Source organism: Lagopus leucura, unplaced genomic scaffold (genome assembly GCF_019238085.1).
Source record: "Lagopus leucura isolate 7727_CA_CO unplaced genomic scaffold, USGS_WTPT01 Super-Scaffold_100008, whole genome shotgun sequence".
In the NCBI taxonomy this organism is placed as follows: Eukaryota; Metazoa; Chordata; class Aves; order Galliformes; family Phasianidae; genus Lagopus; species Lagopus leucura.
This window is the reverse complement of record NW_024962265.1, coordinates 5461255-5486211: the sequence shown is the minus strand read 5'-3', so window position 1 is coordinate 5486211 and position 24957 is coordinate 5461255. Positions and strand designations below refer to the sequence as shown.

Genomic DNA, 24957 nt, shown 5'->3' with positions numbered 1-24957 from the left:
GCAGGACAGAGCTGTGGGTCACACATCCATAGCTGCGTGAAGGTAACAGTCATTAGCGTTATTAGCTATTGAACACTGACTTTCTTCCTTGAAGGAAGAGGCAAGCTACCACGATAATGAATGAAATTCATTGGTTTTATCTCAATTTAATAGAGGATTTATTGGATTTGTGCAAGACAGTTGCTTCTAACATAAGAAAAAATACCACAGCAACATATACACACAAAACAAGGTACACAAAACAGAAATAAGGTTATATACAGATTATTAGCAGCTAGACTCATAGCTTCATATAGCACATGGCTTTACTCACTACAGTTTTAGGCACAGTGAAGAGTTTACCAACTGGATATTTGCTATGGTGAAAGGCTACGACAAATGCCTCATCCGTGGGGACAGAATGAAAAGCTGAGTCCCACTTCCCAGCAGCTGAGAACACGGCCCTGCACAAGGCTGAAAGAACACAGTCCAGCTAATTCAGCACACTGCAGCTTTAGGTATTAAACATTAAAATTTACAGAGATACATTTTTGAGTAGGGTTCCATTAGAGAGTCAGTGAACGGCTGAATTTCAGTGGGACACTGAGTGTCACCTCCCCCAGCTCTCGCTTAGCGTGGATTCTCAGCTGTAAACAACCCAAAGTAGAGCTGGCAGGGAATGATTAGATGTGAAGATTGCTCAGTACATCCCTCACATGTATAATGTAAAGTTGTCTTTAACAGCATTCACAAGCACAGAGGCCATGAAACATTCAGGTTGACTTAGCAGGTTACATTAATAAATTATGATGCATCAGCCCCACGCTGTCTGCATGTGAGACTCCAGCCCAGGCAGCACTGAAGCAGGTGCTGCGATGCTTTTCTGTGCTTCCTTTTCTTCCAAATTGAGGACTGCAGACTGAAATCCCAGCAAAATAAGAATGGCATTTCCTTCCAGCATACAAGACGCCTTCTTTGTTCCAGCAGGACTTCTCACGTTTGATTATGCACGCTTACTGTTCTGCCAGCCTGAGGAATGGCTGCATTTCTTAATCACTGGGTGCTTCTGTACAGTATGGCTGTCACAGGGAGGAATGTGATCACAGCAAAAAAGCTGCAAAGAATTACTGAGCAACAGAACTGTCCGGATACCGTAACAACACAATTAAACATTTAAAGCAGCAAGCAGATAAATTAAAAACAACAACAACCAAAATCTTTAACTTATGAGGCAGGTTAACAGCGACGAGAAGATTCTTCCTTCACAACAGCTTCATTTGCAAATACAGCTCAGCAGGTTTGAAATACTTTATCACAAGAAATACAAACTTGTTTATCACAGTTATGTCAGAGCTCCTCTGAAGGGTGCGGCAGTTTCTATCATTGCCACTCCCCTCCTCCCCTCCAAGGGTTAGGAATCAGCTTCTCAGGGAAGAGAGGGGGCTGCTGGGGGCTTCAGAAAGTGCAGAGAATAAAGGAGTTTTCTCCTTTAGAGAGAGAGTCTGAGAACTCCTGCTTGTGTGGGAGGCTGGGGTTTGGCATTGGGGTTCTCAATGGCTGGTTTTGATAGTTTCAGGTATGAAAAGGAAAGGGAGTTTTACTACAGAAGAGCAGCTTTGCCATCTATGCTAAAAAAAAATAATAATCCCAAAACATACCAGCACACGTTTTGGGACCATCGTGAAAAGCATGTCTGTTGAACAAAGGCAAAATACGCTAACATGGACCCTCCAGGAGCAATGTGCTTTTACATCCCACTCTCTCCTGTGACTCCATTTAGCCTGCAGGAATTTTGGCTGTAATTTGTTATGTATTGGCAGGGCAGAATCAAATAAGGCTCTGAGCAGAGGGTTATTAGGTCTGTCAGACTAGAGGAAAATCAAATGAGGTTTTTTTTCTTTTTAGAAGTATCGGAATTTACACCTTTGCAGTGTAGCACAGCTGGTGCTTGAAAAGCAACAGCTTCTTCATGGGAACGTCAAGGTGAAAGGTGAGACTTCTGACAGAACCCTCTCACATTTGGTACGGAGTTGACTCGTTCCTATGGCTTCTCCTACAGAACAGCTGGGATTGCAGATTGTCAGGAGGCTCTTTGGCAGTCAGTGCAGAAAGCAGTACAGGGCCTGTATCCTTGAGGCCTGTCTGGTGCCTTGCACTGGACACAGGTTGTGAGGGCAGGGCCAGGAAGCAGCAGCAGCTGGGAAGAAAGGAAGGCAGCTTTGAGCAAAGCAGCAGAATAATGCAGTCACCCACTCCAAAGCCTGCGCTGCTCCAGTAAGAAGGTCAGAACCGGAGCTGCCCTCTGCACAGTCTTCGGTTGAGTGGGCACAGAGCAACAGAGCAGAAGAGTCCGCCACCAGAAGGGAATGAAAGCAAAGCCTGATAATACAGACAGCGTCACTGAAGTGTCACACTAGTCAGAAGTTCCAGTTTTGACATATCTTGAGCTCCCGTAACACAGACGTGTGTGCGAGACAGAGCTCTCGTGGGATTTTTGGCTTTAAAAAGAGCAGAAGGAAGATTGTCCATTCAGTTTGCTATGTACAACAATACTGCACTGTACACTTCATTAACTAGATGTCCTCTGCTACAGTCCAGCATTACTTAAATAAAATTCTTCTTAACCACAAAGAACAACAGATGAGTCTCTCTAGAAGAAGCAGGGCAGAAACCCACCAATGTATATGGCCTTACACAGTGCCAGTCTGTAATTAACAGCCATGCTGCAGTACCAGCATCTCCTTAGCTTGCCTGAGGCAGAGATCTTCCCATATCTCCTTCCAATCTGATCCCAATCCCATCAGGATTGTTCCAGCCCAAAGTCAAGCTGTGACTTCCCCTCCACTGTCACATTCCTATCCAAACTATGCAGTCTCTTTCAGCAGTCCCAGCTTACGCAGTGCCTCTCTCCTCGCTTCTTCTGTTGAGCCACGGCCAGAAAACTTCACTGTTACCCCCTGGGATCGAAATCCTGAAGGTCTGGGTAGTGAACCTGACCTCCTCCGCATATCCAGGGTTAGGTTAGGTTGCTTGTAATCATTAAAACCTTTTGCTGTGTTCTGCTGAGTGACCTTGCTAGCATTAAGAGCCACCTCTGGTTTGATTGTTACAGTTTTGCCTGTAGGAAGGAAAGGGCTGGGCTCACTTTTTAAAGCCTCGTGGATGTTTTGGTATCCATTGGGAACAGCGTCTGCCTGCTTGGGCTGCACATCGAGCTGCTGAGTACCTGGGCCACGATCCACTGGGTCCTGAGCTGGCTTTCCCTTAACAAGGCCAAGTTTTGTCAGGGCCTCATAGCGCGTTTGCTCAGAGGAGAGATCCCTTAAGGAAGAACTTCTGTTGCGTGACAAAAAATCATTTTTTTGCTGCCTCTCCTCCAATTCAGTTGCCAGAAATCCCCCATTGATGTTGGCCAGCACCTGAGCTCTCCGCTCCTGTACGTTCACTGCTGCTTTTGAGATAGTCTCGTTGAATTCTTTGCCACTGACATTTGTTATATTGATATTGCTTGGAAACCGGTGCAGTTTGGGTGCGGGCGCAGGAGGGTGCTTTGGAGCTGCAAAATAATCACCATTGGCTACCACAGTTTTCTTCCTGTCAGAATTCCCCTCCTTCAGGGCGCTGGGGAAACGCACCCTGCTCTCCATTTGCTGCTCAGACATCTTCTGGGCCACGATGAGTGGAGTGGGGACAGAGCGAAGCAATTTTGGATGCTGCACTGCAGGAGGAGGTGGAGGAGGCAGGGTCTCACACGTCTGTGGTGCTGCTACAGAGGGATGTGGGGGAAGGTCAGCAGGTACAGCCGGCTTGGGGCTCTCAGCTCTCCGGGTAGCATCCAACACTTAAAAGAAAAAGCAACAGTAACCTCATTAAGTCACAGAGTCATAGAATGGCCTGGGTTGAAAAGGACTACGATGATCATCTAGTTCAACCACCAGACCAGGCTGCCCAGAGCCACATCCAGCCTGGCCTTGAATGCCTCCAGGGATGGGGCATCCACAGCCTCCTTGGGCAACCAGTGCATTACCACCCACCCAAGTCCTCACACAGAGCAGAACACAAGGGTTTCCTTTTGCCAAGAGTCAGCACACATCAGTACCACCTCCCCCAAACTTTCTAACAACTCAACCCATCTCGCCTATAACTGAACCACAAGCAGTGGCATCTCATAGAGGATCCCAGAGTTCAAATCACTGTGTTGCCCTCCTCCCACCATTCACTCCACACGCTGGCTTTACTGTGTTTCAAAAGGCTTCGTAAGTTTTGCACATTCTGATTTTTGATCTAAACTGGATTAGGTCACAGCTAGGTCAAAAGGAACAAACATTTTCAGGAAATACTGCTACCTGGTTCTGCATCTTTGCTGGGAGGGCCTTCATGGTCACTGCTCTCAGGTGTTGACTGCACCAAATCAATGATATCTTCAGTCTCTGAATGACTGGACACGTTTTCTTCTGTTGACCTTGGAGACTGACAGTGGATGCCACTGTCACGTAGCAGTGGTTCCTCCAAGTCATCTTCTAAGGCATCTATGGTTTCCTCAAAGAATGTGAGAACATCCTGCTCTTCATGAGTTAAGTACTTCATACTCTCATCATCCTATGTGGGGAAAAAAAAAAGAATAAACATTAATCTTAAAGCCCTGCAGATAAGCACACAGAAGTACACCAATAATAAGCACAGAACCCTGGTTTGAAAGAGGGAAAGCAGCAGAACGCAACAGGCAGTGGTCTCATGAGAAGGATCTCCTGCTTGCTGTGCCACACCTTCCCAAAGAGGCATCCCAATCACACAGCCAGGAGCTGCATTCGTGTTGGCAGAAGAGCAGCATTTGATTTTTCATCCTTTCTGAAGTGCCTAACTTCAACTCAGCAGACTGGTGTCTGTTTGAGCTGGACTAAGAAAACTGCTAACAAGATCACAACAGCTGATGACAAACTAAACCAAACCACACAGCACCGTGCCTTTACACGTGCTGAGAACATCTGCTAAGCCCAGAGTGGAGCTGCCATTTCAGTCGCTGTGACAGGTTCAGGGATGAGGGCTGGGAGCTGCAGAGAGATGGGGTGGATTCAGGACAGCTCAACAGATGGGTTTGTTCCCTTTTTGCTCGAGAGCAAACTGGGGGGGCTCGGCTGTTAGGAAGGCAGAGCTGGAGCTGAAATATGGCTCCACCACTGCAAACTGAGTTACCCTGAATTCAATCATAGATTACAGAGGAGCAGTAAGAAGAAGGGAAAAGGTTTCTGGAAACCTCTCGAGTTATGGAAAGAAAGAAATTAGACTACTGGGAGGATGTGTTCCCTAGCAGTAAAATGCCTTGGGCTATTTTGTCCAGCAGGAAACAATCCTGTAGAGCACAAAAGTGATAAATAATCACTTCAATCATCCAATCCTTATTTTCCATGAGTCAGTGCTCCTGATTAACTCAACATCACCATGAGAAGCGAGGCAGCAACGTGCAAACTCTTACCTCCACCCTGGGAAACACTTTTCCAGAAGCTCGGAGATGACCAAGAATGATTAAGAAAGGCAACACATGAAGACAATGGATACAGGAAGGACATTTCCCAAGAGAGCTAAGTAAGTTCTGGAATGTAATTAAGCATTGTTGGGAAGTGAGGTTTTCCCTTTCTGGATTGAATTTCTCTCTCACTATGTGCATATTGCAAATTTTGCCACCAGTAACTTAGGAAAAAAAACACCAATAAAGCAATTAAAGATGGATTCCATTCTCTTCTCTGCTTTTGACTTCTCCAAGGATGTATGGCTGTTCATGCCTCTAACAAGGCGACCTCAGTTCAGGGCAATTCAGGCACATAGCTAAAGGCAGGCATTACAAACACTGAAGACTCTTCTTGCTGGAGCAGCAGAAAGTGCTTCAAACTCACTGTGACATTCAGGCCTTATGTTAGAACAGGGAAAAAGAAAAAGCAACTGTTTAGTTCAACCTGTTAACTCCTACTGCAAACAAAGCTTTTACCCTCATCTCTGGCATTAAAAACAGGAACAATGCACCTCTGTAGAAAAAGAATGCCCACAGATTAAGAACTATGAAACACTGCATTGTATCGAGGAGCAATTAGTTTCCAAGCACTTCAAACAGTACAGGATGAGAAAAATAAGTGCTTCAGGGCTCTTCACTGCACTGCCCTGTAAATAAAGGCACGAAACACAGAAGACTCCAGCAGAACTGCTACAACAGCTTGAAGTTGGATGCCATTTGCAGCTGCCTATTTAAAGCACTAACTTCAAAGGCTGACATATTCCACAGCCTGCACTCACTGCACAGCAAAGCTCAGTTTTCAAAGTCCAAGGAAAGTTTTACAGCTGAACTTGAAAAGTGAGACAGACAAGCCTTCCTTCTTTTTTTTTTCTTTCCCCTTTATGGATGTTGCAATCTCCTTCCTTCCCCACCCAAATACTCATAGGGCTGCTATGTCTAGAAGTGAGAGAATGACAGGAAAGGAGCTGTTGTTTGGTAGGTGGTAGCTCCAGCCCGACAGGACTCCCAGAAGCTTTTGTTGTGGGTGAGCTCATCGCAAGAGCCAGACATCCGCAGGCAAAGGAAAAAAAGGGCTTCTGGCTTAAGAGGTTCACGGTGGCAGCAGATCCAGTGTGTGGCACTACATGAAACAAGTACCCGTCCCTTTACAAACACATCTGCAGTACATGGCATACCTAGATCTGTTGAATGGGTCCCGAGGAGAGCTGTGATGATGATGATGATGAGAGGGCTGGAGCACCTCTCCTACGAAGTCAGGTTGAGAGAGCTGCCGCTCTTCAGCCTGGAGAAGAGAAGGCTGCAGAAGGACCTTATAGCAGCCTTCCTGTACCTGAAGGGCTGACTGAAGGAAAGCTGGGGAGGGACTTTTTATAGAGGGCATGTAGTGACATTACAAGGGGAAATGGCTTTAAAGTGGAAGAGGGTAGATTTAGACTAGATGTTAGGAAGAAATTTTTTACGGTGATGGTGGTGAAACACTGGAACTCAGTGCCCACAGAGGCTGTGGATGCCCCCTCCCTGGAAGCGTTCAAGGCCAGGGTGGATGGGGCTTTGAGCAACCTGTTCTAGAGCAAGGCGTCCCTGCCTGTAGCAGGGGGTTGGAACTGGATGGTCTTAAAGGTCCCTTCCAACCCAACCCATTCCATGAGTCTATTATTGGAAAGGCCAACCTCATCTCAATTAGCACTTTCATCTCTTTCTTTATACAGCTTCCTTTCCAGATGACCAATGTCATTTCAGACAGCAGAAATAAAAATACAGCAGCTCTAGACGATGAGCAATATTATTCCTAAAGGCAAAGCAAGTTTCAGTTCTAAGATGGCAATAATTCCATTCTAGACATGCCACCATAGCAAAGATAATTAAGATAAACCTACCAGTGACTCAGGTTGGTCAAAGCAAAGGAGCTCAGAGGTGCAATTTCAGCCCCTGGTCTGAGAACAGAAGCATACTGTAGGTAATACAAGTGGGTACCTTATACTGCAGTAGAGCTTTCAGAAAGATGGGAAGAATTTTGTTGTTGCTAAGCAGTGCCAGCTATGATTAAGGCTACCAGGTCTATTTCTAATTAGTTCATTTTCCACATATTTCAAATAATGGAACAGTTCATATTCTTTCTGGGCTGGTTTTCCAGGCCTCATTTCTCCTTGAATAATCTGGGTTAGAAACAGTCCAAGAAGAATCTCCCCAGTTACCATCATTCTTTCCAGTAACTCACAACTCAATACATAAACACACCTCCCCAAACCAAGTCACACACACACACACACACACACACACACACACACAAAAAAAAAACAAAACTACCTGCTTTAGCAGCTACTGCCTACAGAGAGCCTACATTTAAAAGTTGTGCCTTAGCTGAGGATTAAAAGGACTCTCAGACAGAAGAAATTCCACATGCTGAAATGGCCAAGTATGCTCAGCTGGCATTAATATTTTAGAGCCTTGTGCAGCCTAACATTTCCTGCTTATGCCAAACAGGAAGTGCCTAAAGAAAAATGGCTCTTTCTGTCTTCCCTCCCTTCAATCATAGAATGGCCCGGGTTGTAAAGGACCACAAAGATCATCTGGTTTCAACCCCCTGCTGTGTGCAGGGTCCCCAGCCATCAGACCAGGCTGCCCAGAGCCACATCCAGCCTGGCCTTGAATGCCTGCAGGGATGGGGCATCCACAGCCTCCTTGGGCAACCTGTTCCAGTCCTGTTCAACTCCCCCAGCTTTTCATTTCATAGAAATGATCCCTTTCCTACCTGTCCAAGAGAGTCAGCTAGTACTAAAGGGCCACAGAAAGCTCTCACACACTGACTGCTGCTCACGTCAAGGCACATGGCACAATTTGCTATCTGTGATGCTGACTTTTGTTTAGTAAGAGGCAGCTCAGCCCCAACGCCCCTTTGGAAGATGAAGCTGCTTGATGGTCACAGGCAATTCATCTGAAGTTTATGCACAACTGCACTGCCTTTTAACGAAGCTGAGCTGGTTATACTTACTGGCCCCTGCAGGAGAGAGATGTAGCAGAACAAAGATCCATGTTGGAGTCCGGAAGAAATTCAGAAGATCATACCCTGACCTGGGATCCTCTGACTAAAAGCAAGCTGCCAAGACATCCACAACAGTTAAACATATTTACATGTTAATGGTCTTCTAGCTATCTTCAGAATCAATTACCCACATCTAACAGCTTCGTTTTGTCCAGCCGAGTACCACAACACTGGATTCAACTGACTTAGTCACTTTCACAAAGGATTAACGTGCTGAAGAGTTAAGAGTTACAGTTCCCTGGGAGAGAAATAACTGAATGCCTCTCAGAAAACACAAAGGGAACAAGCTATTGTATTAGGTAGGAAGAGATCAGTGGAGCACCACTTACACCTGAGCCTGCTAATAACATGAGACAGTCCTTCTTGTAAAATAAGTGGGGAAAAACAAAAGCTCTGAGTATAAGGACAGCATCAGGATGGATACAAACCCGTCAGTGATTAAAACAAAAAGCACTTCTGGTTCCATCCGTAAAAAAGTGAAACAGGAGGGGCTGCACAGCTCCACTGCTTCAGCTATAGTCAAGTGAGTTACAGACAAGAGCAAGAACTCCCAAACCAGTCCAAATCGAGCCAAAGCAGCCCACTTTCTCAGCAGGCTGCCCCCAGCCAGCACCAGCTGGTGCTCAGGGCAGAACGGAGTCAGTAGAACAACACTGCTACACGCTGCATTTGTGTTTTTCTTCCCTACATCCTGCCCATTTCCAACAATACACTGCTTGAGGACTTCCCAGTTGTATCCACACCTATGTGCTTAATAGCCCATAATAAGCCTCTGTAGCATGAATTCGTGGTATTGTTTAAGCTCATTTACAGGGCTGGCATTCACAGCATTCCGCGGCAGCGAGTTCCATAGCCGGCGCGCTGTGTCCAAAAGCACTTCCTTTACAACCCACTATCTGATGGTTTTGATAACACCACTTCATTTGTGGAAGAAGACTATAATAGTGAATATTGTTATGTTCAGTCTGTTAGCATAATCGTGCCTGCGTGCCTTGTAATAATTAGCAGAGCATATAGTCAATTGATTATAGATGAGGAAACGAATGACCTAGAAGCATTAAAGAAATAAACAGGATGAACTAAAACAATGGACTCAACAAGACCCACCTGCCTTTAAGAAAAACGCAAGCTCAAGCAATACTGAATCTACTTAAGCTCTGAAGACAGCTCTCTGGGTATCACAGTTCAGCTTATTTCAGCTCATCTCCTTAATTTCTATTTTAGAATGCCCTGAGAAAATGCAAAAGAACTTTCAGGCTCATTAAAAAAAAAAGTCATTAATGCTTTTCACAAAAAAAAAAACAAAAAAAAAAAAAACCCACAACCCAAATCATTTCACATCCATCTAGTTTCTCCGGAGAGGTTCACTGACTTACGCAACAGGTGTAAGCACAAGATGTGATGCATGTTGATTGGAAGGCCTTATGGCATAGTCCTCCCCCCAAGATATACTAATGGGTGAATAAGGAATAATAGAATGGCTTGGGTTGGGAGGAACCTCAAGGATCACGAAGCTCCAACCCCCTGCTGCAAGTAGGGCCATCACTCTCCATATCTAACAATAGAGCAGGCTGCCCAGGACCCCATTCAACCTGGCCTTGAATACCTCCAGCGTTGGGACATCCACAACCTTATACTTAGAAACTCAGATGAGATTACTGGAAGGTGTCAATATAACTGAAAGGCATGGGAAAGAAGTTCATAAGAAGCAGCATGATGCACCCCAAATCAAATAATGAAATAAGACAAGCCCTGAATAGATTTAGCCCAAACCTCTGTTATCCGGTACTTTCCTAAGAGTAAACAATTAACTTGGTATCTGCTGGCAGCCTCGTGCTAAAACGTGCAGCTTTGAGAACAGAGTGGGACAGAGTAACACCTTCATGACCATACAGCATGCTGGTAGACCACACGTTATTTCAGCTGGAAAGAAGATGCTGCACAGAGTGATGATCAACAAGCAATAGAAGACAGAAGTAGCTGCAGGTCAGTTTGAACGCTGTAAAGAGGGGTGGGGGGGAGAAAAGCACCACTGAGGTATGCAAACATCATCCTGGGATATATTAACCAGGGTGATGAAATCACAGCACATCCTCACACAGAACACAGAGTTCTGATCCAGCCACTGAACTTCCAGAAGGATGCAGCCAAGCTGGACTGGGCCCTTAGCAAAGCCACAAGTGCTGCCAGTAGGTTTGGCTGTGCAGGAAGGTTGGAAGAATGCAGTGCGTTATTTTTAAAACAGCAAAGAATGGGTGGCAGGCAGACACAGCCTTGTATGTATTACAGGCCATAAAAGGCTGACCACCAGGCTCACTGCAACAAAGCTTCTCTATGCTGTCTAAAGCAAAGACAAAGGGAAACTGGTTTACATATTACAGCAATTTGAATCCAAGTATTCGCTTAATGAGAAAGTAAAAGGGCAGAAGACAGACTGCTCTGGAGGTTCAGGAGTGCCCATCAGCAAGGTTAAGAGAGCAGAGCTACCCACCTGCTGGAATAATCATCACCCACTTGATTCTGCTTTGAAGCAGAATGATGCAGTTTATGGATCTTGAAAGCAATTTATGCACTACAGCAACAACATTCTCACCAGCACATTTTACAGCAAGGTCATTCCTTGCTAGGAGACAGGCACCTTACCCCTAGTCCTGTACTCCCAGACTGAAGGTAGCAATCCCCAAACTCCTCTTCCTCCTCACTGTTTGCCTTGCTGGTGGTAAGTATGACTTCTCTTCCTTAAATCATGACACCATCAACCTGAAGTGGATGAAGCACAGCATAACTCTCTCTCCGTGCCCTGCAAACAACAGCTGCCATCCAACCAAATGCAGCTGTGTGGGATAGGGTCACCCAGAGACACAATCCATCTGTTTTCTTGAACTCCTAAAGCCACACTGGAATCCCAGGACCTCTTCAGAAGGGCTGGGGCAGAGACAGCAGCAAGATGCACTTCTAAAACCAAGTCTGCTGCATTTGCATCATCTGTACTGATCAATAAAGGATAAAGATAACAGCAACTAGTTTTTAGGCTGTAAGAGATAACTGTGAAATGCTTAGGTGAGCCCCAAGTTAAATGTGGGGAACAAGATACTAAAGCTCAGACCACTCACAGGATGCCTACTTGCCTTGTCTGAATACTCAGTGCTGGAAGTGTCATCAGTACTACACAAGGCATCCGTGATAATGAATCATTTTCAACAACTGGGTATCAGATCTTGTGAGAGCCACAGAAGAGCCTTGTTCCATGAAATAACAGAATAAGACACCTTTTAAATTGTTACACGGTTGTGACTCTTAAGTTACTTGATTAGTGACCAAAAGAAACGGCCACTTGACTGACTTCACCACTATCCCCAAAGAGCAGTGATAACTGGGCATTAACCAAGGACTGGTCTGATGTGAAGGTGAAAAATGAAAAAGCACAGCACAGCCTACTGAGATCAACAAGCAACCCACTAACCCTCAAGCCTAGCCCTCAATAAGACTTCAGTACCTTTTGTACCCAAATGTCATCAACGCCCAAGACACTCACACAGCTTATTACAGTGCAGTTCCAAATCAGCACTTCAGCAGCTCATCACCCCCTGGTATGACCTTAGTGGGTGATACTGCCCTAGCATGTCATTCACACCCAGAAACTGAAGTAGTTACTTGTGGCTGAGAATGGGTACATGGTACAATTGCAGGAGTGAAGAGGTGAGGTTTGTCTTTAAGAAGCTAGCCTGCACACACCTCCTCTAAGGGACGGGGCCAATGAACTGAGGAAAGTGAAGAGCTAGCTTTGTCTCCAGAGTATGTGTCCTTAAATTGCTGCAGCTGTATTTCACTGAGAGTTAATCCTTGCAGCACCTATCAGAGAACGTCATTCAAGAACAGCTTTTGGAAGTTGGAATTGCCAAGCAGAGCAGAACATCTTTGTTTACCCTCCCTCTCGCATAGCGCAGCAGAGCCCATGCATGGAGGAGTGCACTTGTCTCGTGCCTTTGTGGAGGATCTGTTCTAACACCACCCTCGTTACAGAGAAGCCAGAATGGACATGAAAATTCACATCCTCCTGGAAGAGCATTTATGGCCACAAGATCCGGAGAAAGGAAACAGGTCTAGGTGGTGATGAGAGATGAGAATAGCAAAGCAAACACTCTGCCCATCTAAGCACAGGTTCTGGTGCTTGTCTTCAGCTGCTGTGATAAATTTGACGGTGTGAAAATCAGGTCCACATATCTATGATTTACAGAGAAAAGTCTACTGCAAATCGTGACAGAACAAACATCCACGGCTCACCTCCCATTCAGAAAAAAATACCTGACCACAATTGTCAGAGATTAAATAAAAGCCCCGTTGTGTATGTAGATAAACTGAGAAGTCTGTCTAAATACATCTCAACTGACATCTGACTGCTAAGAGTCACACTGACTTAGTTCTGTTTTAAGCACATTTTGGCACATGAAAGTTTACATCCATATCCTAACCATCCCTAAACCCACAACCAGCTCCACAAAAAGGGATACCAACACACACACAATATACAGAACAGCCAGCAGTCAGCCAAACCAGCTTTAGAGCTGTCAGCATAGGCTTAAGCTGGTCCAAGTGTTTGTCTCCATTACCACATCCTTTGGTTTGTTTGAAAAGCAACACAAAGATTATGTTTAACAACAACTGTAGTTTGACACTGAAAAGCTTAAGAACTTCATTTCTGTGATCAGGCAGGAAGAAAACTGCAGCAGCACAAGCCTGCAAGAAAACAACTGCTGTGCTTCTTTTTGCTATCCCCTGCTTCCCAATGGGCCATCAGGTGTTTGTCATCTTCTCTGGCTTCCCTTGAAATGTTCAGGACATGAGGAGCCGTATCTCACTGCTTTAAGTGAAACATTTGCTGTGAAATGTTTTCCACGTCCAAAGTAACCCAAAAGAGAAGGCTATTCCTTAGGACTAGGGAGGGATTCTAATTCTAGCTGATGCATCATCATATGGGTTATCACATGGTAAGATCTAGTTAGATTAAGGTAACCTATGTCATTTCCTGACACAGCAGACTCAGGATGAGACTGCACAAACAGACTCATTTATATATAGCCTCATTATTCAATACTGATTTATTTATTTTTCAAATGACCAGTCTTATGCCTTTTACCACAGCCAAGAATAAAACTCGTGGAAACATGACTGGCTGTGAATTGTGACACCAGAAAACCAGAGTCAAAGTATAAAGCATAAAATGAACTTGTAATTCTTGAATTAGAAGTGCAACTCCCATTCTAATTCTCCAAGATCCATCCAGTTTCCTTGAACATTAAGGGTATATTGCTTATTACGTGTCCAAATGGTATACTTGGCTCTTACTTCAGCCTCCATTACCCTCACTCTTCCAACTCTCCTCCATAGCAGACCAGAAACAGTTAAGGGATTAGATGCAGTACTATTTATTTTGTGTTTCGAGTAGCAATACAAGCTGAAGGATGCAGCAGAATGTTAACTAAGTTGTGGTATTCTTACTAGAACCAACCCTCAGCTGCCAAAAAGCTCACCAAGTAGTGCAAAACAGAGCATTTGAGTTGCATTAAAAAACACAGGTATCAGCTTGCCAACTTATTTTCATCACTTCTTCTTTCACAGCAACAAGCTACTTCATTTAAAGAAAACAAGGAGGGCAGAAGGACAGATATGGAAAACTTAATTTCATGTTTAATGCGAGACAGAGATTGATATTCCCATCTAGGGAAAACATTTCTACCAGAGTGCTCGCTCCTCAATCAAAATTGGATGCTTTTCAAATGGTTGTGATAATTGAAAATGCATGAGGATCTGTACCTGCTTTCTAGGCTTAGCATGTCACAGTACAAACTATCCTGCTGAGTTCACTGCCTGAATCATCCTGCTAATTAGAAAAATGCAGAAGTGCACCCTACTCCCTCAATTACTCACATACTATTTAAATGGCCACACACTCATATTCGCTAATCCAAAGACAGCTTTGTTTATGGTGACGTATTTGTTACTCACCTAATTGCATGAAGGTGGAATAAACTGAGACCTTCCTTCAGTACTGTCAACAAAGAACTTAAGCAAGAAACAATACGTTGAACCAAGCACTACCCTCACCTTCCTTTATGAACTACTTATAAAGAGAGGGCAGAGAGGCAAAGAACTGCGAGCAACGTGCAGGCAACAGAACCAACTTATCTGTGCTCCTTAAACCCATTCCCAGTTCTCTAATAAAATAATAAAGCACTCTTCAGGCTTTCTGAGGCAATCAGACCAGAATAACAAGCTGTTATACCACATCAGAGTAGCTACTTCTGGTCTTCCAGCTCATTAACACCCAAGTCCACAGCCCACTGTTTGGTACCAGAACTCACAGAGATCATGGCTTTGAAAAAAAGAGTAACAACCCCATGCTATGAACCAAGCTACTCATGTAACTTGCATCACTAAGCATAAGGCTCATTAAGCACTTACCATGGCAAGGTTTTTGCATCTAGCTTGGTTGCCACAATTCTCCACACCACCACCCCTCTCCATGCTCCCAAGTGTGCGCTTCAGAGAGATTTCTGGTGTTGCTTCAGGAAAATCTGACAGGAGATTTCTAGGCATCACACCTTCTGGACTTATCGATCCCAATGCAGCACAGGATGCCATCAGCATGTTACGTAGTGCTTGCCAGTTGCATTCATTTCTGAAAGCAGGAAACACAGGTTCAAATACAAGGAGGGGAAAATAAGCAGTAAAAGGATTCTATGTAAATTATTATAAAGCATCTCTTTATAGCTCTGGAACATGCCTAACACCTGTGGGCACCTTTAGAAAAAAAATCTTACTCTGTAAGAGTGATTTTAACAATCTGAAGCAGCAAGATGCATCCCATCCCACGTGCTTCCAACCAGATGTCTACTCTTACAAGCACAGACCCTACATAAACATCCATCCTACAGATTCAGCTTTTGTTTTCCATTATGACGCATCGTCAAGAGTAATAAAACCCCATAGATTGAGAGACTAACAGACCCAATTTCAAGCGTCTTCAGCTTTTAAAAGCTTATAACAATTTATCAGACAGTATTTATCTATATAAGAGAAACAGAACCCAGTTCATTTTCTAACAACACTGAATTTAACTGTTTTCTCAAGCTGCTTTAAGTTGACTACTTCTGGTTCAAGACCTATGAACAGAGCACCGTTCCATTTTTGCACCATCATATCATACAGCAAGATTGCATTTTAAAGCTTATGAAGCTTTTATTTCATTCAGACATGAAGAAACAATGCTTGCACATTTGGAAGATGCTTACTGGAACAGACATGCACCAGCACTTACTGGAACAAAGCTCTTGTTCTTTAAGTCATCCTACTGTAATATGTCTCTGAATTATCAGATCACAAAATACAGCAGAATTCCTTTCTTCGTTTTCCAAGTATCACACAGACATGCGTCACCCTTCCGCACTAACAGCACAAACAGGGAAGGAAAGAAAGCACAAACTGATTTTAATGTGCTGCAAAGATGTTTCTCTGCAATAAGAAACTGCATTGCACTGAGGAGCAAAACACCTCACTCTTTTAACAGCCCATCTTCTGAGCCATGCTGCTGGTGACTGGGAAATAGCCGTGACACATTCCTCAAAACAGCTGGCTGTGAGGTACCAGTCGCATGGCACCAGCTGGGAATTAGATAACGTGACCCTGACAGCACGCAAATGAAATTAGATGGCCCTGCTTCCCAAGTGCTGCTCCCTTTATCACGGCTCAAGAGGTGACACGAGAAGCAAAGGCAGTCCTGCATCTCCAATTCAATTGGATTGCCTCTCCTTCCTCCCTACCACTGTCAGCTCCGAGCTGAGAAACCAGAGCCTCCCTGTGAGCTGATCAGCGTTTCATAGCAGTGAGATAACATCTGCCAGCACCGAGCAACAATTCCATCTCGCCGATCATTTCCTCCCAGGAGAGAGCTATGGCATTACCTGAGCTACGTACCAGTGCTCCCTCCTCTATGCTGCAGCACCAACATCTGTCCTGTGGGAAGACACCCACACAACGTAACCAGGCTGCGGTCCAACGACTCTTGGAAGCACAAACCGAGTAAACAGAGTGCTGGATTTCCACAACACAAGTATCTGAAAATCACCAGGCCTGATGTTCATAAGATACGATCTAACCTTGATTTTTGCCAGGAAAACATTCTTGCTTTCCTCTATTAATAACATGAGCTGTAGTCACATGCATCCCTGAGATAATGGTCCTTCAGTGCTACCACAGAGGCAAAAACGTGCTGCTGGTCATGGCTTTAAGAACCACACAAGACAAGCATACATCAGAATATCACAGCACCTGCCATGCCTCTGGTTGCCACATACCACAAAGCCACACTGAAAAAGACTGTCATTTTTAGTGGAGTTTAAGAGCAGCACATAAAACATAGATATAACGGTCACAAGGCACTGGACTGCTCCAAAACTCTCAGAAGCCTCCCAGTGACTTGATATGTCATCTCCTAACTTTCTGGGTGAAGCGTAGGTGAAAGAGTATTTTTCCAGTGAGGGACCATTAGAGGTGCACACTCCCCCTGACATTCAACAAGAGGTGGGTAGTGATCCCAACCAACATCACTTTTTATCCAGGGATTGGGCATGACACAACTGATCAGCCCCTCACTGACGCATTATAGATTTCTTCAGTTACACTCAGAAGTCGGTGAACTTTTTATGGACTGCACTACAAGGAGAGGTCACAGCTCACTGCTCCAGAACACTGCAGGGACCATGGCTGAGATCAAAACGTGGAGACTGTCTACTGAGGAATACCCAGATTCAGCACTAATAACCAAAGCCATGAGTTCTAAACATCAACAAATAATGTCCTGTTATTCATTCTGGAGTTCAGGCTCTGATGTCCCATACAGCTCCTGTACAGTGAATACCTGCAGCTGGTTTGGAGAGCCTCCCACACAAGATCAAGCATTGCTTCTGCCTCTGTGCTGTAAGCCATGCCTTCTTTGGAGGTTCCACTCATCAGAGAGGCACAGGAGAGGTGCAATGAACTGTCACCCTGCAGGAAGGGGGTGATGAAAAAACAATTCCCTTCTTCTGTCTTCCACACCATCTTTCACACGTTAGAGGTTGTTAAAGTCATAAGCAGCTCCCAAACATTACTTCTCCCCTCTGCTATGTTTTTGTGCATTAAGGATTAGCTGCTCCCACGTATTTGTGCAATGCCTAATGCAGCCACAGCTGATGTGCAGTGCTGCAATACACACAGCATGTTTTACAAACAAATTCCCTTCCTTACCATGGCTATCACAGAAGACTCTTCACCCTTTTTACGTCCCCTCTTCATTTTGTGGATTTGGGACAGAAATAGCCAAGGATGCAATGAATTTCAAGGAGACCCCATGGGCTGTGTCAGTAGGATTGCCAAGGTAACCAGTAAGGGTTCAGAAATAAGGGAACCATCATCAGAGGAAGCGAGAACAGCAGGGCGACAGACGGCTGCTCCTCCTGACCTTCAGAGATGCACTGCAAATTAAAACTGCTCACTACAGGATTTGTCTCCTGGTCTGCTCAGCACATTACAGTGTTCTGAGGTTTTTTTGGATGTTTTGTTATTGATACTAGGGTCCAGAAACGTGACAGGATATTAAAAACAACCATCACAGGGCAGCTGTGATTCTGTCAGTGAAAATGATTGCTTCTTGGTCACAGTGGAACCAGCTTTCACAAGGTATCGATGAGGACACAATTCACATATGCACGTTGGCAGAGGGTAAGAGGAAGAAATTGAAATATTGAGTTTTATCTCCAAAAGATTTAATTTTGCTTTGGCAGGGGCACGCAGTTCAGAGGCTGTAATAAAGTGCCATCAAAGATAAAGTGCTGTCTGTCCTTTAAGAAAAACAATTTAGTTGTGGGCTTTTTTTTTTAAAAATAGGTTTGCTGACTAAGATTACTTCTGACTGAAGTTCAGTTCCAGTATTTACAAGGGACTGTTTCTGCAGCAGGAGATGGAAAAATATATAAATAATCCTGTGTGAAAACCAGCTTAATAAACAAGAGATCAATTCCACAGAAATGGAAGACCTTGAGAGGCCAGAGACAGGCGCTGTGTCAGCCAGCAGCCAAAAGCCAGCACCCCCATTTACTACACAACACAATCAAAGCAGGTAGAGTCAACTTTTCTTTTTTGGGAAGTTGTTACACGTTTTTTAAAGGGCACAATATTGGTCTTTCCTTCTCTTCACCATACGCAGAATTTCTAGAGGACGCTTGGTGAGAACAGCTAAATTCCTAAGCTAGATCCCTAGGCTGAGGCCGCTCAGTGAGCACCACAAACACAGTGCCTGGTTTTCAGCAACTATTCTGCAGTGATAAAGTGGGACAGAAGAACTGGCCAGTGAACCTGAACGCTCGTTTCATTCGCTGACTGTACACACCCATACCAACACATGAGCTTAACTCTCTGTGCTCTGTCAGTCATCTTGTATTCAGTGGCTGTGCTCAAGTTGTTTGCTTTAAGAAAAAACAAAAACACAACTGACAAACCCAAACATCTGAAAGCACTTTGAGGTCATTCAGAGAGTCACTGTATAAAAAATGATGGTACAGGGGCAGGCCAGAGAACCTGCATCGCTATTTGCCTCTGACAACAGCTAGCAGCAGATGCTGAGGGAGGAGTGCATCTAAAACAAAGTAAACAGAGCAGGAATTCGTTCCGCTTCCTGCATGTCACAGTCAAGGACTTCCAGAAACAGGGCAGGTACGTGTGTCCAACAACACGATGAAAATCTCCTTGCATTAAGTGCTCCTGCAGCATACCTCAGAACCAGCCATACAAAATGACAGCTAACTACAACAGACTGGCCCAGGACACGTCTCTGCTGTGCCACTCTGGCTGCACGTCGCTCCAAGTTGGCTGATCCAGTGGGGTGGACATATTTCCTCCTTACAGATTACTCAGTAGCCACATTCTTCTTCACTGCCTGAAATATAGAGGAAATTCTTGAGCTTTATAGGCGAGCTATTTCCTACTACTGTGATATACAGTAAATTGGAGCTGTGTTGGAGCAGACCAAATGACAGTGCTGCCTACTAAAGCCAAACACCACAGGCAAGTTGGCCAACTAGGAGCATGCAGGACAGCCTGAGGTGCTGCTTAGCCCTTTTTGCTAGCAAAGACAAGCCCTGGAATCAAGCAGTAAGTTTGTAGGCTATTCTCACAAAGAGTTAACAAAGCTGGACTAACATCCAACAACATCAGTTTTTAGGAGTGGAGATCAATCAAAACCAGCTGAGAGTTAACTCAGTTTTCTTCTCCACATCACTAGCACAGATGCTTGCAATACAGTCTCACATCACAACAAAATTCTGGCTGTCCAGAACAGAGGTAGCATTACTTAAGTCCAGTAACACTTCTTGCCCTTGTTTAGAGAAGGGCTGTCATCATTGCACATTTGGCCAAACAGAAACACTGACCATTAAAGACAACAAAAAAAGGAAACACAAAAAGAACACCCTGCCCCAACCTATAGGGAGCCTCTAAATAGCAAGAAAAGAACATTTTGATTGAGATTTTCAGAGTTGGTGCCAAACAAGGTTGAACAACGCTTAGCAAAGTGGGAACTCTGGGTGCTCTCATGGCAGCCCAGTGGCCTGGGACAGACACACACCAACCACTTCAGTAATTACAGTGCTAACTGCCACGTGAGACTCCCAGAATGCAATATTTCAATGAAATATTTGGTTTTAAACTTGCTAGTTCCTGCATTTCTATGGTACATTTGTAACAAACTTCCAGACTTTTCTCCATAGACTTGAGAGCTACAAAATCCGTTGGCTTTAAAACTAAAAACAAAGATTCTCTCAGTCCTCTAAATCTGGAAGCTGGAGCTTCTAGAAACACACTGGATGTCATTCATACAGCTTGTGCTTAAATTTGCAAGAGCTGCCAACAACGAAATAATTAACCCTGTGTACACAGGTAGCAAAAGAACCAGATGGGTAATGCACCAGTTCAGCAGAACTTGAATCCAGCTGCTTTCATTTCATCACACACCTAAATGGTTACAGAATTACAGCCCAAATAAACGTTGCAATCCACTTTTAAATGAAATGACCACAAAGCAACGTTTCCATCAGCTGCTAAACAATAATTCAGTCATTAGACTGCATTCTCTAAATCACGTTTTGCTCAGAAACAACACTTAAAGGTCCCACCTCTGAGCATGTTAATCCAAGCCTCAAATGACAGAAAGAAGGATTCGGTATCATGCTTCATTCTTAACTGGTTTTTCTTGATATTCAAGAACAGCCTTTTTGAGACACTATACCTTTGGAATTTTGTTGCCTGCTGTACACAGCTAAGCCAAAACAAGGCAAACAGCCTCCTGCAGAACTGTCGGTATCCGTCTCCTCGTTCTCTCTCCACTGCTGCCTCTTTTAAACAGAGGGTGGGACGCCACTGCAGGCTTTCACAATGTCACATTCATCCAGCCTGAAGACAGAACCTGGCAGGGGAAAACTGTGAAGCAGGTCCTTATGCATCTCTGCCTCATTCCTTGCAACTAATCTGTGTTCCCAGTTCATTACAGCAACTTCAACTGAATCCCGTTGCCTACAGCTAAGGCACCACTGGGAAAGCTTTGTGCGTAACACTGCAGGTTAAACTACCAGAGAAACATCCCTAATGTACACCCAATCCTTCCCTATCACAACTAAAAATAAAACTCTGCTCAGTGGCAGGCAGTTAGCTTTCTTTAGCTTAATATCTTACACAAGGACAGGGCTCTCACTGGTAGCCTGTGATTGAGATTTGATGATCAGTATCTGCTTAGTGGGAAAACACCTGATAGCCAAGGCTGTCCAGTCCAGTACTACCAGGGCTTCCAACAATTGGAGGAGATGGCTCAGGTCTCCCCTGACTTCAAACAATCTTGTACAAACTGCAGCAAAGAAAGCATCCAGCTCTCTTAAAGTTACTTCAGTCAACATCAGGGAGGTGCTATGACAGCCAACATTTTGGAAACATGAGATCTACACCAAGAATTTTAGGCTTCAGACTCCATTATAATTAGTCAACTTCTGTCTCATTACAGGTGTAGCATCACCATGGTCTAAGGCGGCATTACATAATGACTGCTATAGTCATCACAAAGGTGAACCAAATCCTGCTTTAGGAAGTACACACAAGGACAGGAAAGCGTTCAGCCCCAGCGCTTCTGTGTCACGTCTCACAAGAGGATTTTGTGTTGCTTTCATGCGTTCATCAGTGACTGCTGTGATGGTACAAGAGGGCAGAAGACACTGAAAGCACAAAGTAGATGTTTACTTTAAAAAGAATTTAATTTGATGGTCATTTAATTCCTAAATAAGCACATGAAGGTCTACCCGCCCAAGGTGAACTGAGCTGAAAACAGCATTGGCAAAACAAAGCAGTAAATGCTTGTCTCGTACATTAATTGGTAATAGGAATGGTCAGTAAATACCTAATTGGGAGGGAGATCTTTAAGCAGTTTGTTACACTGGAAATTAAAATTACTTGCTTCTATTTTCTAATTAAATAAGCGGAAGGATGTGGCAACAGAATTTGCCAGAGCCTGTCTGGCTGGCTTCGAGAGCCACTTTTATTGTCATTTATTTTCACGCTCCAGTATTTTAGAAGGTCGGTCAGTCTGTGACTTGTCAGCTGCCAAGGAGTTACAGCGTTCGTTCCTATATCCAACCAGCCAGTCCCTCTGCCAGCATTCTTGGTTAATATTTCTGTCAGAGGCATGCATATGAAGAAGGAAAAGCAACTACGATCAAGAGGAGAAGAGTTTTACTATACACAAAGCACAGAGATTTAACATAGCATTTCCCTGTTCCTTCCCCATTTCAGACTTCCTTTGTACTTCTAGTCATAAAACTTGATATTACTCATTCACTCTCTGTTGTAAGGACTCAAAGCAAACCCACAATGAGAAAGATAGAATTTTTGCAGCACTATTTCTTTCAGCTATGAGTAATCAGTGTTTTTCTTTCCTGTTTAAACACCAGCTCTCCCCCCCCAACCCACACAGGTATTATCACTGCAAAGGAAGGAAGAAATCCACAATCGTTATTCTGTACAGTAGTAGCCATACAATGAAGAATATCTGCAATGCTGCATAGCCAAGGACCTGCAGAAAAGCCTGAAAATAATATCTTCGTATTAGCTTAAGCTAGAAATTGCAAAAGCTTCGAAGACTCATGCTTCACTTTAGAAGGAAGTTTTTCCTTCTGTTCGCTTCATAAAAGAAAGAGGAGAGAAAGCAATCACTACATTCTGATACTTCATTGTAATAGTTTAAAATCCTTGCTATAATAAAAAGAAGACAGCCACCCTCCAAAATTTTCGCCTGCATCATCTCTTGGGTATTGCTCACATGCAGGATGAAAAGCAACAGATTTCCAGCCGCCTCCTCTGGGTGCCATACCCAACCCAAAGCTATTTGGGAAACATGCCCTTAAGATCTTCAATCGCTGAAAATCTGTAGCATTTGGAAGGCTGTGGTTTCTCTTACACATACCAAACCTCGCCTCAACTACCCAGGCTGACAACCTTCAGAAGCACCAGCTGCCCCTCACACCTTCTCCAGACAGAACAGGAACCTGACAGAGGGTAGGGAAAACATTTTGAGTTAAAATCTGCTGCTGTTTAAGCCAACAGTTTTTCCAGTGGTAAAACTACATTCTGGAGAGCCAGGAAGCAATGAAGAACAAAGCAGATCTTTACCATCACCCTTAGTCAGCCCATAACACCAAGTACAGAATCTTTAAGGCTGGAAAAGACCACTAGGATCATCTAGTCCATCCATCGACCCACCTCCCCTGCCCACCAACCACATCCCTCAGTGCCACATCGCCATGTTTTGGGACCACCTCCAGGGACAGTGAGTTCACCACCACTCGGGCAGCCTGTGCCAATGCCTCATCACTCTTTCTAAGAAGAATTTTTTTCCCAGTACTCAACCTGATCAAACCATGGATGTCAGCACATCTGAAGTTTAACAGTGCACTGGAATGAAACCTCATATAAACTCTTTCACTTTTTTTTCTTTTAATTAAAATTGCCAGTAAGAGATTGCTGCCGCATGTGGATTTTTAAACAGAAGATGGGAAGGGAGAAAAATTCAAGGAATTAGAAGAGCTTGTAAGCAGAGCAGGGAATAACTTTTCACGCTGTCTGGCAGGGATAAAGCAAGGGGGAATGCCTTAAGGTAAAAAAAGGGGGGAGATATTAGTGAGACGTTATGGGGAAATGCTTTACTCAGAGGTGAGGCACAGCTGCCCAGAGAAGCTGCAGGTGCCCCATCCCTGGAGGTGCTCACAGCCAGGCTGGATGGCCCTGGGCAGCCTGAGGTTTCTGCTGGAAGTTCTTCCTCCCATTCCCCGTACTCCGAACCACATCCCGCCCAGCAGCGCCTCTCCCGCGCCGTGCCGGTCTCTCTCCCCTCGCTCATAACATCACACACCACTTCTCCACTGGAAACCGGAGAGCAGACAGCAGCGCGGTGCGTCACAGCGCACTGCCTGGAGGAAGTTTAAAAACAATGGGGCCAAAAGCCGAGCGGGGCAGCCGCCGTCCTTATCGCTTTTTGAGACGAGAAGTCACCCGTTCGCGAGCAGTAAGACCAACGCCGCATTCCTCCTACCCGGCGCTGACAAGCGCCTAAGGAAGACTGACCCGGGGCAGGCGGAGCGGCACACGGACACCCGCGAGTCCGCCCGCAGAGCGGTGGGAAAGACCCCAGGGCAGGGCAGGGCTCCTCCCGGCAGCACGGGAGAGGCGCGGGAAGGGAAAGTCCCTCAGAAGGAGCGCCCGGAGAGAGAGTTGAGGAAAACTCACCGGCTGCTGTCAGAAATCCGCGCCTCTCCTAACAGGGACAGCAGAAGGACGAAGGACGGCAAGTTCCCCGAGCGCTCTCAAGCCAAACGCACGCTCCGCCAAGCAGCCGAACTCATGCGCACTGCACCCGGCCAACACCCACGGCGGGCGGTTAAAGCGGCAGCGCTGTGCGGGGACAGGGCGGAGCGTTCCGTCCCGGTGGGAGCGGCGCATCGTCACGGCTCCGCCTCGCCCGGGCGGGACGGCCGCCTTTGTCAGTGGTCGGGGATCCACCGCCAGCACCCCTCATGGCCGAGTGTGCCGGCTGCGGGTGCGTGACAGCAATACAAAGTTACCAACTGCCTGCGTGCTTCTTCATGAGCATCTTAAAGGGGGAAGAGCTCAGCGCTGTGTTTAGCAGCGCTGCCCATAGCAGCTCGACAACACGTTCCATCTACTCTTTATTATTAATTTATCATCATACCGCCTGGTATTTATTTATAGAAAGTGTGTGCAAGGCTATGTCAGCCATCACAGGAGTGATTTGATTTATGTCCCATGCCGTTGTATCAATTTCAGGCTGTTTTTAGGAAGG

The 24957-nt window shown here is 45.0% G+C and overlaps 1 protein-coding gene across 5 annotated transcripts; it reads right to left on the bottom strand.

Annotated features, from left to right (window-relative positions):
* Window positions 1-130: 130 nt before the first annotated feature.
* PROSER2 (proline and serine rich 2) lies at window positions 131-24528 on the bottom strand. Of its 5 annotated transcripts, none has more exons than XM_042872530.1 (5): window positions 24384-24528; window positions 19337-19500; window positions 14991-15207; window positions 4323-4578; window positions 131-3820 (listed from the first exon to the last, which is right to left on the bottom strand). In XM_042872530.1, the coding sequence occupies exons 3-5, from the start codon at window positions 15174-15176 to the stop codon at window positions 2844-2846; spliced, it is 1419 nt and encodes a 472-aa protein (XP_042728464.1). In that variant the 5' UTR covers window positions 15177-15207; window positions 19337-19500; window positions 24384-24528; the 3' UTR covers window positions 131-2843. The 5 variants fall into 5 exon arrangements, with proteins under 5 accessions (XP_042728464.1, XP_042728465.1, XP_042728463.1 ...); XM_042872531.1 differs by lacking the exon at window positions 24384-24528 and adding an exon at window positions 20848-20967; XM_042872529.1 differs by lacking the exon at window positions 19337-19500.
* Window positions 24529-24957: the final 429 nt, after the last annotated feature.